General features: G+C 43.9%; 2 protein-coding genes across 2 annotated transcripts; one reads left to right on the top strand and one right to left on the bottom strand.

Annotated features, from left to right (window-relative positions):
- Positions 1–40: 40 nt before the first annotated feature.
- Positions 41–2,515, top strand: LOC124660686 (probable aldo-keto reductase 1). Its single transcript, XM_047198509.1, has 7 exons — positions 41–170; positions 276–443; positions 529–732; positions 818–990; positions 1,094–1,190; positions 1,290–1,443; positions 1,892–2,515. The coding sequence occupies exons 1-7, from the start codon at positions 117–119 to the stop codon at positions 2,065–2,067; spliced, it is 1,026 nt and encodes a 341-aa protein (XP_047054465.1). The 5' UTR covers positions 41–116; the 3' UTR covers positions 2,068–2,515.
- Positions 2,516–3,678: 1,163 nt separating this feature from the next.
- On the bottom strand, positions 3,679–6,486 carry LOC124660687 (psbP domain-containing protein 5, chloroplastic-like). Its single transcript, XM_047198510.1, has 11 exons — positions 6,260–6,486; positions 5,968–6,185; positions 5,686–5,806; positions 5,512–5,561; positions 5,349–5,416; positions 5,031–5,129; positions 4,745–4,804; positions 4,583–4,642; positions 4,360–4,414; positions 4,219–4,268; positions 3,679–3,986 (listed from the first exon to the last, which is right to left on the bottom strand). The coding sequence occupies exons 1-11, from the start codon at positions 6,322–6,324 to the stop codon at positions 3,888–3,890; spliced, it is 945 nt and encodes a 314-aa protein (XP_047054466.1). The 5' UTR covers positions 6,325–6,486; the 3' UTR covers positions 3,679–3,887.
- Between the last annotated feature and the right edge of the window lie 5,362 nt (positions 6,487–11,848).

Here is an 11,848-nt window from a genome sequence, read left to right as displayed (position 1 = left end):
AGGCACTGGATCTCAGTCCGGGCAAAGCTTGCTCTTCCACTTCCACGGCTCGGCCAGTGACTCGCCGACGCCCCCTTTGTTCCCCTCTCCGCCGCGACTGCGAGCTGCGAGGCGCCATGGCGGAAACCCCACTGATTCCTCGCGTCAGGCTGGGCACCCAGGGACTGGAGGTGATTTCCCCCTCGCCCTCTCACTCGACTAATCGTCCGATTCCGATTTAGACATCCTTCTCCTGTCTCGCACTGAATCCTGCGAATGATCCAACACTAACCAAGGTGTCTAAGCTTGGGTTCGGGTGCATGAGCCTGTCGGGCTCGTACAACGCCCCGCTGGCCGACGACGCCGGGATCGCCGTCATCGCGCACGCCTTCCGCCGCGGCGTCACCTTCTTCGACACCTCCGACGTCTACGGCCCCCACACTAACGAGACCCTCCTCGGCAAGGTCGGCTTTTTGATTTCCTGGTTCCTTTCTCGATTGCTTTTCCTTCCGTGCCCGACGCTGAGTGTGCGAATCTTGGTTGGCCCAGGCGCTGAAGCAGCTGCCGCGGGAGCAGGTGCAGGTGGCCACCAAGTTCGGGATCCGGCGGGACACCTTCGGCACGGGCACCGTGTGCGGCCGCCCGGAGTACGTGCGTGCCTGCTGCGAGGCCAGCCTTCGCCGCCTCGGCGTGGACTACATCGACCTCTACTATCAGCACCGCATAGACACCACCATTCCCATCGAGGACACGGTCTCTTCATCAATTCCTTCAGCCTGAATCCTGTGCTTGATTGGTGCGGTTGCTCATTGTACTTCTTGCGTTGAAACTGATGTAGATTGGTGAGCTCAAGAAGCTGGTGGAGGAAGGGAAGGTCAAGTACATTGGGCTGTCGGAGGCGAGCCCCGACACTATCAGGCGTGCTCACGCCGTGCACCCGATCACCGCCGTGCAGATGGAGTGGTCTTTGTGGTCTCGCGACATCGAACCCGAGATTGTGCCTCTATGCAGGTGAATTCGGCGTTACAGATTCTGCTTGTGGGTTTCCATAATTGGCAGTCTTGATTGATTGATCATGTAAATAAACTGATTCATGTGTTATGTGGACCTTCAGAGAATTGGGGATTGGAATTGTTCCTTACAGCCCGATTGCTCGTGGGTTTTTCGGTGGAAGAGGGGTCACGGAACAAGTGCCTGCTGAATCTAATCTGGTACAGATACAACCAGTTGCTGCATTTGCTTTCCGCAGTAGTCAACTATTTTCAGTTACTTAGGCCTGAACCTTTATTACTATATTCTTGTTTTTTTAGAAAGGACACCCACGGTTTTCAGCAGAAAATCTGGAGAAGAACAAGATTCTTTATCTGAAAATGGAAGAACTAGCCAAGAAGCACCAGTGCAGCCCTACTCAACTAGCTTTAGCTTGGGTTCTGCATCAAGGGGATGATGTGGTTCCAATACCAGGTTAATGTTGTAATCCCTTTCGATGTCATTGGCAACATTTAGTGTCAAGCATGTATAGTAATTTTATCGAGTTCTCGGTTCACATAGTAGGCGCAAAAAGTGAAAATTATCTTGCTTCCATGTGCTTTATGATATAAGTGAATTACATAGTTTTAAGAAATGTTAGTGAAATTTAGGAGATAGAAACAAATATATTGCAATTGCAATCTAGCGTTCTTTGGCAGAGTTATCATGGTAATATGAATATCCTCTCCGTGCTGTGGTGTTAATCTTAATAAACTGAACTGTAAAATGTTTTGGCGCCTTCTAATTGGGCCTATTTTATCCAGAAAGAAAACTCTTTCATTTGTTTTGCACCCGAGTTCCAAACAAGTACGTCAGTAGTCAAGCTCAATTTTTCAGTACACTAGCATCTGATCACTAATAAATATGCTCTGCAATTTCTCAGGGACAACTAAGATCAAGAATCTAGACTCCAACATTGACTCCTTTAAGCTAAAGCTAACAGAAGATGAGCTGAAAGAAATTAGCGACCAGATACGCGAAGAAGATGTGGCCGGCGGGAGGCAATATGCGTTCTTTGCGCATACCACCTGGAAATATGCAGACACACCAAAGAAGTAAACGTACAAAAGATTTTGGAGACAGTGATATGCGCGAACAAAACAACCATTCCATGGTATCTGCTATTGTGCTGATTGGTGGTGCCTGAATCTTGCGAATGCCCCTCCTAAATAATGTACTCCCTCCGTCCCTAAAAAAGCTGCTCAACTTTATCTAGATACGGAGGTATATAGACACATTTTAGTTATAGATACGTCCGTATCTAGAAAATGTTGAGCGGCTTTTTTAAAGACGGAGGAAGTACTACGAATAAAAACAGATGTACCATCTCCATGAACCATGTAATTTTCTATCTTCTAGTGTAAGATAAGACTGAGACTATACTAGATACTAGTTGAATGCCCGTAGGTTTGCTACGGCTCATTATTTTTTCGTCATTATACATGTAAAACATAATCCATGTGAAAATTTTGGTGGCATGGAGAAAAAAAATGAAAACTATTTTTTTTCCAATATTTCAACGGCAGCATCATCCAGCCGTTTGGTTTACTCAACTCGATCTTCATCATTGGATTCGAAAAGTTACCTTACTTCTATTTCGCATTGCATTTGATGTTTGTTGTTGGTTCTTAAGTGAAATACCTATGAGAAAAATCTATAGTTTTGGATTTCCATGAATTCCTATTTTTTCTTATTATTCTCTTGATTACTTTTTTGGGACTTTTGTTGGATGATTTGATTGAGACTATACTAGATATGTGCTCTCTCTAGTCCTACCAGCTTCCTGGGACAGCACTAACAGTGTTGGAACATGTACATGCACAACCACAAATTCAGAAGCATATCAGGAAAGACACTCATATCCAACTCGGGAGCATATACACGACATGTTCCAGCAAGTCAACACTGCAAACAAATAATTCCCAGAACATAAATTGATGTATTTCTCTGAGATAAGAGCACTTTACCACGAAGAACAAGAGCATGGTTTTGAAGAAAACAACCATGGCCAGTCGCCGAGGTTGGATGCAGTCAAATTTGGATATGCTCACCTATGGTTCTTCCGCTGGCGGGAGGAGTCGTGCGGTTTACAGAGCTTAGGCATGGCAGCCTTGTAAGCAGACCAAAGCCCTGTAAACCGCACCGACTCTTCACGCCCGGTGAAGAGCTCATTCTTCGAGTAATGCATCTACCAGAAGAAGCAGGGCTGAAGCTCTAGGTCTTTGCTCTTCTCTCTCACCTATCAACTAGTGGCTTGGGGGTTGTGGTGAAGGGCTATGTGAGGAAGGTATTTGTATCATGCTAGCATTTTTCCAGCACAGCTGCACTTGTCTCACCTAACCTAACATAGTACCCCTGGAAAGTTGAAAATGATACATAATACATGCCAACCTGTGGCCAATGAGAACACAAGACTGGCAAACTTGATTGTGAAATCTCATTTGGTGGATGAAGTTGGCCTGAAAGGATGGCATAATAATTGACAACTTGCCAGTGGAAAACCTACCAAAACTTATCCGCGTTGGAACAGAAGACTTTTTTTGACAAGACAGGGACGAAGTAAGGAAATGTGGGGGCATAAATCGCTATGCCATCGGTGTTGGACTACAACTAGTAAACTTTATCATGACAATGAACAAAAATAAGAAGTAAGCTTGTGGTCTCAAGGGGTTTTGGCAGAAATAATGGTAATTGCACTGTTTATTGCTCTGGGGTACACTTGACAGTTGACACATCTCATTTACTCAAAACAGCCAATTCAAAGTTGATTGGCAAAATCAAACTAAGTCTCAAGTCATTGTTTGTAGAACTGAAAGTGCTACTGAAACTTCTATTACAAGAAATATGGTCTAATACGTGAATCTGCCAGAACAATCAAGTCACCAAAATCTCCAAGGATCCTGGTAAGGAGGAACATATTTTTCTGTTGGGGGAAGAAGGTGAAAAGATGCCACGGCCTTTTGCAGCAAAGGTCCCATCTGTGTCGAAAAAGTTCAATCGTTAGCCAGAAGCTGAAAATGCAGAGGATATGTTCAGGAAAATCCATGTTTCTCTTGTAATTACAATAAATGAAAGTGAAACCAAATACCCACTCATACTATTTTTTTAAGGAAGGGTATTTATATTTTTGGAATTTTTCGCACACTCATACTATTTTTCCCTGTGATAATATAACTAGCTATCAACATTAGTGCATTATTTCAAACTTACAGATTCCCACTGCTTGCTGAGAGTAGAAGCATTCAATGTGTACAGATAACCTAGTAAAAAAAGGGAGTGAACAAAGCCATCCAGTAGATATAAGGGACTGAAATGTCTCAGAAGAAAAAAACTGCGAAAAAGAAACAATACCGTCTCGCTCAGCAGTGCATGCTACATTGTGCCGAAACAGATTAGGTTCTGGTGCCTGAAGAAACAAACATAGTAATAGATTACCTTATATTCTTGCACAGCCTCACCATCAACTGGTTAATGCAGTGCTTGAGAAAACATCACAGTGCATTTTTTTGTTCCTTTAGTATATCTGTAGATTAGTTATGTTGGTTGTCAAATGTATAGCTGGCAGAAAACTTACAGATTTTGTTGGTGATTTCCGAACTATATATTCATAAAACCAGTATGGCTGTCCATCAACCTACAAAAGAAAATTTATATGTGCCAAATGCATGTCAACTCCAGAAGAACAAAAGGTGACTACAATTAGCATGAGGTGAGGCAAAAAATGACCAGAGCTTACGTCTGTAGTATGTGCATCAAGGACAGAACTCTCCGCCATTCGCTGGCTTGTCGTTACCTTCTGCAAATAGATGAAGTTTGTTATAGAATACACATTCCATCAAGTGCATGTTAAGAAGTATCTGCTTTCTCTTTGGTTGAACTTTGCTTTTTCAGATATATCAATATGTGAAGGCCCAGTAAACATTCAAGTATAAACTTTTTATTCTGAAATTAATATGGTCTGACATTGCTCTGGACAAAAACAAGACACATTTTTCATTTACATAAACACAAGATATAATTACCAATGAAGATTTGTCAGACAAAACGCAATCAGCAACATCCTTTGCAGCCCAAGTAGTCTTGTCTTTCGAAGGCAGAAAGCGTGAACTTGGTGGCCCAATCTACACAAGAAAATTGGTGAGCATAATGTTGTACTCCTATTTCTTGGGAGTTGAACTGACAGGAAAACCATCTACAAAATCTGTTTGAATGTCATATTGAGTGGAACCACCAATAATAACATTCTAAAACGAAATTACTCACAGAATTCAATTGCATTAGCACAACCAAGCACATAGTAAAATCGTTTTTCTTGTTTCAGGTAGTATTTGAGGATTTACCGAGACTGAGATGACAGCATTGTTTATCATGTCGAGTCGCTCCGACACAATCCGTTGCCGCGCATCGGCTGCAAAGAGTCTGTCAGTTTTGCCTTGCTTTCAGACCACACTGAACAGAGTAATCAAGAATGTTGCCATCATTGCTATAGCGGAGACTACTCACGAGATAGTGGCGCCGCAGAGGAATATCGCTCGGATTTCCTGGACTCTACCCTGGAAAACATAATAGGACAGTAAGTTCTGTCCTGATGATTGTGAAGAAGATAGCAGGAAAACAAAATATATCACGCGGGAAGAATTAAAAACTACAAAGTTTCAGACAAGGAACTGAAACTACCATCTGAATGAGGATTTCTTTCCCGGCACTTGGACCGGGTACAGAAAAGAATATGCATTGGTCTCATCTACTAGCATAGCCATCTTCACATCGTCATCCAGCTCGGCAGCAGCATAGGATTCTACAGGGTCATCGTGACCAAAGCACTTGCAGATGAGAAAGGAAAAAACAGAAGGCAAACGTGTATCGCAATATTTCATTGTTGTTCGAAAACAAGGATAAAAACCTTGAACTTAACAATGGCATGTGCTAAAACTAGCATATCTTTGATACTCCCACAACGTGTCCCACAGTTGAGGAGTGAACACGAATATGTATGAGTACCCTCACCTGGAACCGGGAGAACAATTGCGAAAGAGGAAACCAGGCCGGACAGCACAAGGTGCCTCCTCTCCAGCCCGCGGTTGCCTGAACTGGGCGTGCAAGAACACGAAACTAGCACGCGGGCGCTCCTCCTGGATGATGGAGTGCACGCTCCTACACCGACCGTGCTCTTGCCCCTGCGAGTCTTCAAGAATCAGCACGCTCGCGCAGAGTAAATTGGTCGTGGAGCGAGGATGAAATGGCGGGGTACCTGTGGTGGAGCGTGGAGGAGGAGGAGGAAGCGGAGCTTGGGAGGGACAGAAGAGCTGCCGCCATGGCTTTCTGTCGCCGGTGGCCGGCCTCACTCCCCGCTTCCGGCTTCGAAGCCTGGAGAAGGATTCTATCCAACCAAACGGCTTGTTGAGAAAGAGCAAAGATCTCTCTACACTACAGGTTGCTTGGACACGGGGCCCTTTCGGTGTGTTGTCCAAAACTACACCATGTTTTGCTGCGACTTTCCACAGTGCTGACAGTTAAAGCTTATAAATAGCATTCGCAGCTAGTGGCGCCCACACTTTATGTTGCCTAGTACAAACTCTTCTTGATTTAAAAAAAAAATCATATCTACAGGTTACAACAATAATGTATTGTAGTATAAAACTATTTGTAGCCTACACATGCATCATTTTGATGCAGATGCTGGGGCAACCCCATTTCGAAAAAAAATAAAATTATTTGTAGCCTACACACACAAAAAAATCGTTATCTGAATAGCATAGTATAGCATTTTCACCTACCTCTTTCTTATTTATAGGTCACAAATAGTCATATTTTTATTAAAAAATTGAAGGTCAATATTTCAACATAATTTGTATTCATTTTCTCATCTAATTTTTTAGAACTCAAATGATCTACATGCAATATTGGTTATGGGTGCAACTAGTTGCAGAAAATTGGCACTCGATGTCCGCTGTTTCACTATAGTAAGCAATAAACAACATATAGGTTAAAATAGGTTCAAAATTTGTGTATGTTTGTACCATCAAGTTTGGAAATTGTAATCCAACTTCACTAAAAGAAAGGCCTAGTCACATCTCTTGCAAACTACAACGATAACACAATATATACCAAGAAAACACCATTTTTTCATGTTTCAACGCTTGGTTTATGTGTCATTTGACTCTCCCTACTCCCTAGTCTCAATATTACCACCTCTCTCCGAATTTGAATAACACCTTGTTTTTCCTTGCAAGATGTATTCCACGGCTTCCGTCCGATCCTTCCACAAAGGAGGAAAGGCGAGGCTAGAAGATGCGTTGGATCTTCTTTTGTTGTTGACACATCCCTTGAGCCACAACAATTTGTTACACCTAAGGATGGCAATTTTACCACGGATATGTGAAACTGCATGGAGCCCCCATGCGTGGTTTTGGTAATTAATGACAATCCATATGGACTACTGTTTGGATTGAGTTATATTTGTAGGAGTTGTTCATAGGCAATGCTTGAACCATATGTTGGCTTCAAGATTGCAATAAGAAGCAAATAAAGAAGATCAAGTGTCAAGTATGTCTTGAAGATGAAGATAAAGTGAGCTCTCAAGGTTAACTTCAAGACATCAACGAAATGAAGTGCAAGTTCAAGTTGAGCCATCTCGAAGAGATCCTTTGCTTGACTCTTGACATCCATATGGTGATCATGGATATGTGAAGATGCGCTGAAGAAGAAGCTCTCCCATGGTGGATTATGGGGAGCAATCCATAAGTCGTCAAGCAAGCACAATCAAGAAAGGGGTTCCATCTTGTTGAGGTCAAGATCGTCATCATCGAGCTCAAGTGGAATGCGCTAGTATAAGGTTTGCTCTTGATAGGGTTTCTTTCTCACCGGTCTCATAGTGTAGTTGGAGACCGGTTTATAGTTTAGTTGCCGTACTATCAAGAGGGCTCTCGAGTGAGTAACTCGATCGTATCGTTCGGAGAGAGCTCAAACCTTTGCATACTTGCATCATCTTTCTTGGTTGTTATTTGGATCTTATTCATGTGATGTTTTAGAGCTTGTGCTTATTCTCATGACAAGCTCTAGTTCATCGAAAACGGATTTCGCATAGATCACTTGTTGCGTTTTCGAGTTTGGTGATTTTCTCGGTTTCTCATGTTGAGGTGTTGCACCTCTAAATATTATAGAAAATCACCTCCACTAGTTTCCATATTTTCAACAAAATTGGGTATGCTCTTGTCGTCCTCTTTCTAACAAAATTGGTTTCACTCGATTCGGAGCTACCAATCTTAAGTTTTGGATTTTACAAGGTAGCAGGTCTATATCACCAGGCCGGATATTTGCAAAATATCCGGCCCCTGAAAATCGGCTAAGGACTTTTAGCGAAGTGGCTCAGTGATACCCTGGATAGGCAAAAGTTCCTAGATTCATGGAGATATAGAACAACATATAAGTTATCATGCTTGCATATCCATCATTTGAGTCTCCAACAATTATTCCAATAATTACATATCCGATTTGCCCTATGGACGAATATGCAAGCATACGTTTCATGCTTGTTTGAGTAATAGCAAGGAGATTCCCCAAAATCATGCTCAGAATAGCTAGGATTTCCAGAAGAAGATGCCATTCGTTTGATGAGAAATAAAAAGGAATGGCCGGATTTTTGGCCGGACTTTTGCCCGGATTTTCCCAGGGCCGGATATTTCAGGGGGGGCGGATTATCCGGCCCTAACTTACACCGGATAATCCGGCCCACGATTTGTCCCAACGGCTCGATTTTCTTGGGGGGTATAAATACCCCCTTCTTCCTCCTTGGGTCGGTGCTTCTTCTACTCTCTCTCCTCCATTGTTGATCTTGAGAAGCTTGCCCTATCTCTCTATCCCTCCATGATTCTTGCCCCCTTTTGAGGGAAAAGAGAGAGGAGATCTAGATCCACACTTTGACCAAACCATATCATCTCTTTGTGAGTGAATCTTTGGGATCTAGATCTTGGAGAATTTTGTGTTCTCCTCTTTGTTCTTCCCCTCTTATTCCCCCAATAGCTTTTGTAACTTTGTTGGAATTTGAGAGATAAGAACTTGAGCATCTTTGTGGTGTTCTTGTCATTGCATATGGTGCATAGGTTTGAGTTCTCCACGGTGATTCGTGGAAGTGAAAGCAAGAAGGTTGTTACTCTTGGGTTCTTGGAACCCTAGAAGGATTCTAGGCCTTTGTGGCGATTTGTTGGGAGCCTCCAATTAAGTTGTGGAAGTGTGCCCCAACCTTTGTGTAAGGCCCGGTTTCCGCCTCGAAGGAAATCCCTTAGTGGAACCGTGACCTAGGCCTTTGTGGCGAGGGTCACCGGAGAATAAGGTGAGGCGCTGATGATGCATGAAGCACACGTCCGTTGGGAACCCCAAGAGGAAGGTGTGATGCGTACAGCAGCAAGTTTTCCCTCAGTAAGAAACCAAGGTTATCGAACTAGTAGGAGATGAAGGTCAGGTGAAGGTTGTTGGTGAAGGAGTGTAGTGCGGCGCAACACCAGTGATTCCGGCGCCAACGTGGAACCTGCACAACACAATCAAAATACTTTGCCCTAACTTAACAAAGGAGGTTGTCAATCTCACCGGCTTGTCGTAAACAAAGGATTAAATGTATGGTATGGAGAATGATGTTTGTTTGCAAAGAACAACGAGAGAACAATGATTGCAGTAGGTTGTATTTCAGATGTAAAAGAATGGACCGGGGTCCACAGCTCACTAGTGGTGTCTCTCCAATAAGATAAATAGCATGTTGGGTGAACAAATTACAGCTTGGGCAATTGACAAATAGAGAGGGCATAACAATGCACATACATATCATGATGACTACTATGAGATTTACTTAGGGCATTACGACAAAGAACATAGACCGCTATCCAAAGCATGCATCTATGCCTAAAAGTCCACTTTCGGGTTAGCATCCGCACCCCTTCCAAGATTAAGTTGCAAACAATGTGACAATTGCATTAAGTACCGTGTGTAATATAAACAATACAAATATCCTTAGACAAAGCATTGATGTTTTATCCCTAGTGGCAACAAAGACATCCACAACCTTAGAACTTTTTGTCACCGTCCCGCATTCAATGGAGGCATGAACCCACTATCTAGCATAAATACTCCCTCTTGGAGTTACAGGTATCAACTTGGCCAGAGCCTCTACTAGCAACGGAGAGCATGCAAGATCATAAACAACACATATATGATAGATCGATAATCAACTTGACATAGTATTCCATATTCATCGGATCCCAACAAACACAACATGTAGCATTACAAATAGATGATCTTGATCATGATAGGCAGCTCACAAGATCTAAACCAGATAGCAAAAGAGGAGAAGACAACCATCTAGCTACTGCTATGGACCCATAGTCCAAGGATGAACTACTCACGCATCAGTCCGGAGGCGGGCATGGTGATGTAGAGCCCTCCGGTGATGATTCCCCTCTCCGGTAGGGTGCCGGAGGCGATCTTCAGAACCCCCCGAGATGGGGTTGACGGCGGTGGCGTCTCAGTAACTTTTCTCGTATCGTGGCTCTCGGTACGAGGGTTTTCGCGACGAAAGGATTATATAGGCGAAGGGGCAGAGTCGGGGGACGCCCGAGGGGCCCACCCCATATGGCGGCATGGCCAGGGGTGGGGCCGCGCCCCCCTATGGTGTGGTCGCCTCGTGGCCCCTCTCCGTCTCCTCTTCGGTGTTCTGGAAGGCTCCGCGGAAAATAAGACCGTGGGCTTTTGTTTCGTCCAATTCCGAGAATATTTTCTGTGTAGGATTTCTGAAACCAAAAACAGCAAAAAACAGGAACTGGCGCTTCGGCATCTTGTTAATAGGTTAGTACCGGAAAATGCATCAAAATAATATAAAGTGTATGTAAAACATGTGAGTATTGTCATAAAACTAGCATGGAACATAAGAAATTATAGATACGTTTGAGACGTATCAGGCGCCTTTGTGGCGTTCGGTGTGTGGTGTGAGTACTGCATCTTGGGGTGAGGCCTTTGTGGCGTTGGTCTGCATCGAGCAACCACACCTCAAGGTGAGCCTCTTGTGGTGTTCGGGAGCACTAAGCCACCGCACCTCTCCAACGGAGATTAGCACTCGCAAGAGTGTGAACTTCGGGATAAATCTTCGTCTCCCGCGTGCCTCGGTTATCTCTATACCCGAGCTCTTTACTTATGCACTTTACCTAGTGATAGCCATCGTGCTTGAAGTTATATATCTTGCTATCACCTAGTTGCTTATATTGCTTAGCATAAGTTGTTGGTGCTGAAAGTGCATGGAGCCCCCATGTGTGGTTTTGGTAATTAATGACAATCCCTATGGACTAATGTTTGCATTGAGTTATATTTGTAGGAGTTGTCTGATACGTCTCCGACGTATCGATACTTTCTTATGTTCCATGCCACATTATTGATGATATCTACATGTTTTATGCATACTTTATGTCATTATTATGCGTTTTCCGGAACTAACCTATTGACGAGATGCCGAAGGGCCGCTGTCGTTTTCTGCTGTTTTTGGTTTCAGAAATCCTAGTAAGGAAATATTCTCGGAATCGGACGAAATCAACGCCCAGCATCTTAGGATCACACGAAGCTTCCAGAACACCCGAGAGAGGCCAGAGGGGGGCCACTGGGCCCCCAGATGACAGGCCGGCGCGGCCCTAGGGGGGGCGCCCCCCTAGTGTGTCACCGCCTCGTCGACCCTCCGACTCCGCCTCTTCGCCTATATAAAGGTCCCTGACCTAAAAACCTCGACACGTTCGACGAAACCAGAGAAAACCTTCCAGAGCCGCCGCCATCGCGAAGCCAAGATCCGGGGGACAGGAGTCTCGTT

Source organism: Lolium rigidum, chromosome 6 (genome assembly GCF_022539505.1).
Source record: "Lolium rigidum isolate FL_2022 chromosome 6, APGP_CSIRO_Lrig_0.1, whole genome shotgun sequence".
Classification (NCBI taxonomy): domain Eukaryota; kingdom Viridiplantae; phylum Streptophyta; class Magnoliopsida; order Poales; family Poaceae; genus Lolium; species Lolium rigidum.
The sequence above is the reverse complement of the archived record's forward strand: the minus strand, read 5'-3'. Positions and strand labels throughout refer to the sequence as shown.

Coding starts and splice junctions, on each gene's coding strand:
- LOC124660686 (XM_047198509.1), top strand. CDS start 117: ATGGCGGAAACCCCACTGATTCCTCGCGTCAGGCTGGGCACCCAGGGA. Junction 444..528: donor ACGAGACCCTCCTCGGCAAG/GTCGGCTTTTTG, acceptor TGGTTGGCCCAG/GCGCTGAAGCAGCTGCCGCG. Junction 1,444..1,891: donor TGATGTGGTTCCAATACCAG/GTTAATGTTGTA, acceptor GCAATTTCTCAG/GGACAACTAAGATCAAGAAT.
- LOC124660687 (XM_047198510.1), bottom strand. CDS start 6,324: ATGGCGGCAGCTCTTCTGTCCCTCCCAAGCTCCGCTTCCTCCTCCTCC. Junction 6,186..6,259: donor TCCTCCACGCTCCACCACAG/GTACCCCGCCAT, acceptor GAAGACTCGCAG/GGGCAAGAGCACGGTCGGTG. Junction 5,417..5,511: donor CTCTGCGGCGCCACTATCTC/GTGAGTAGTCTC, acceptor GACTCTTTGCAG/CCGATGCGCGGCAACGGATT.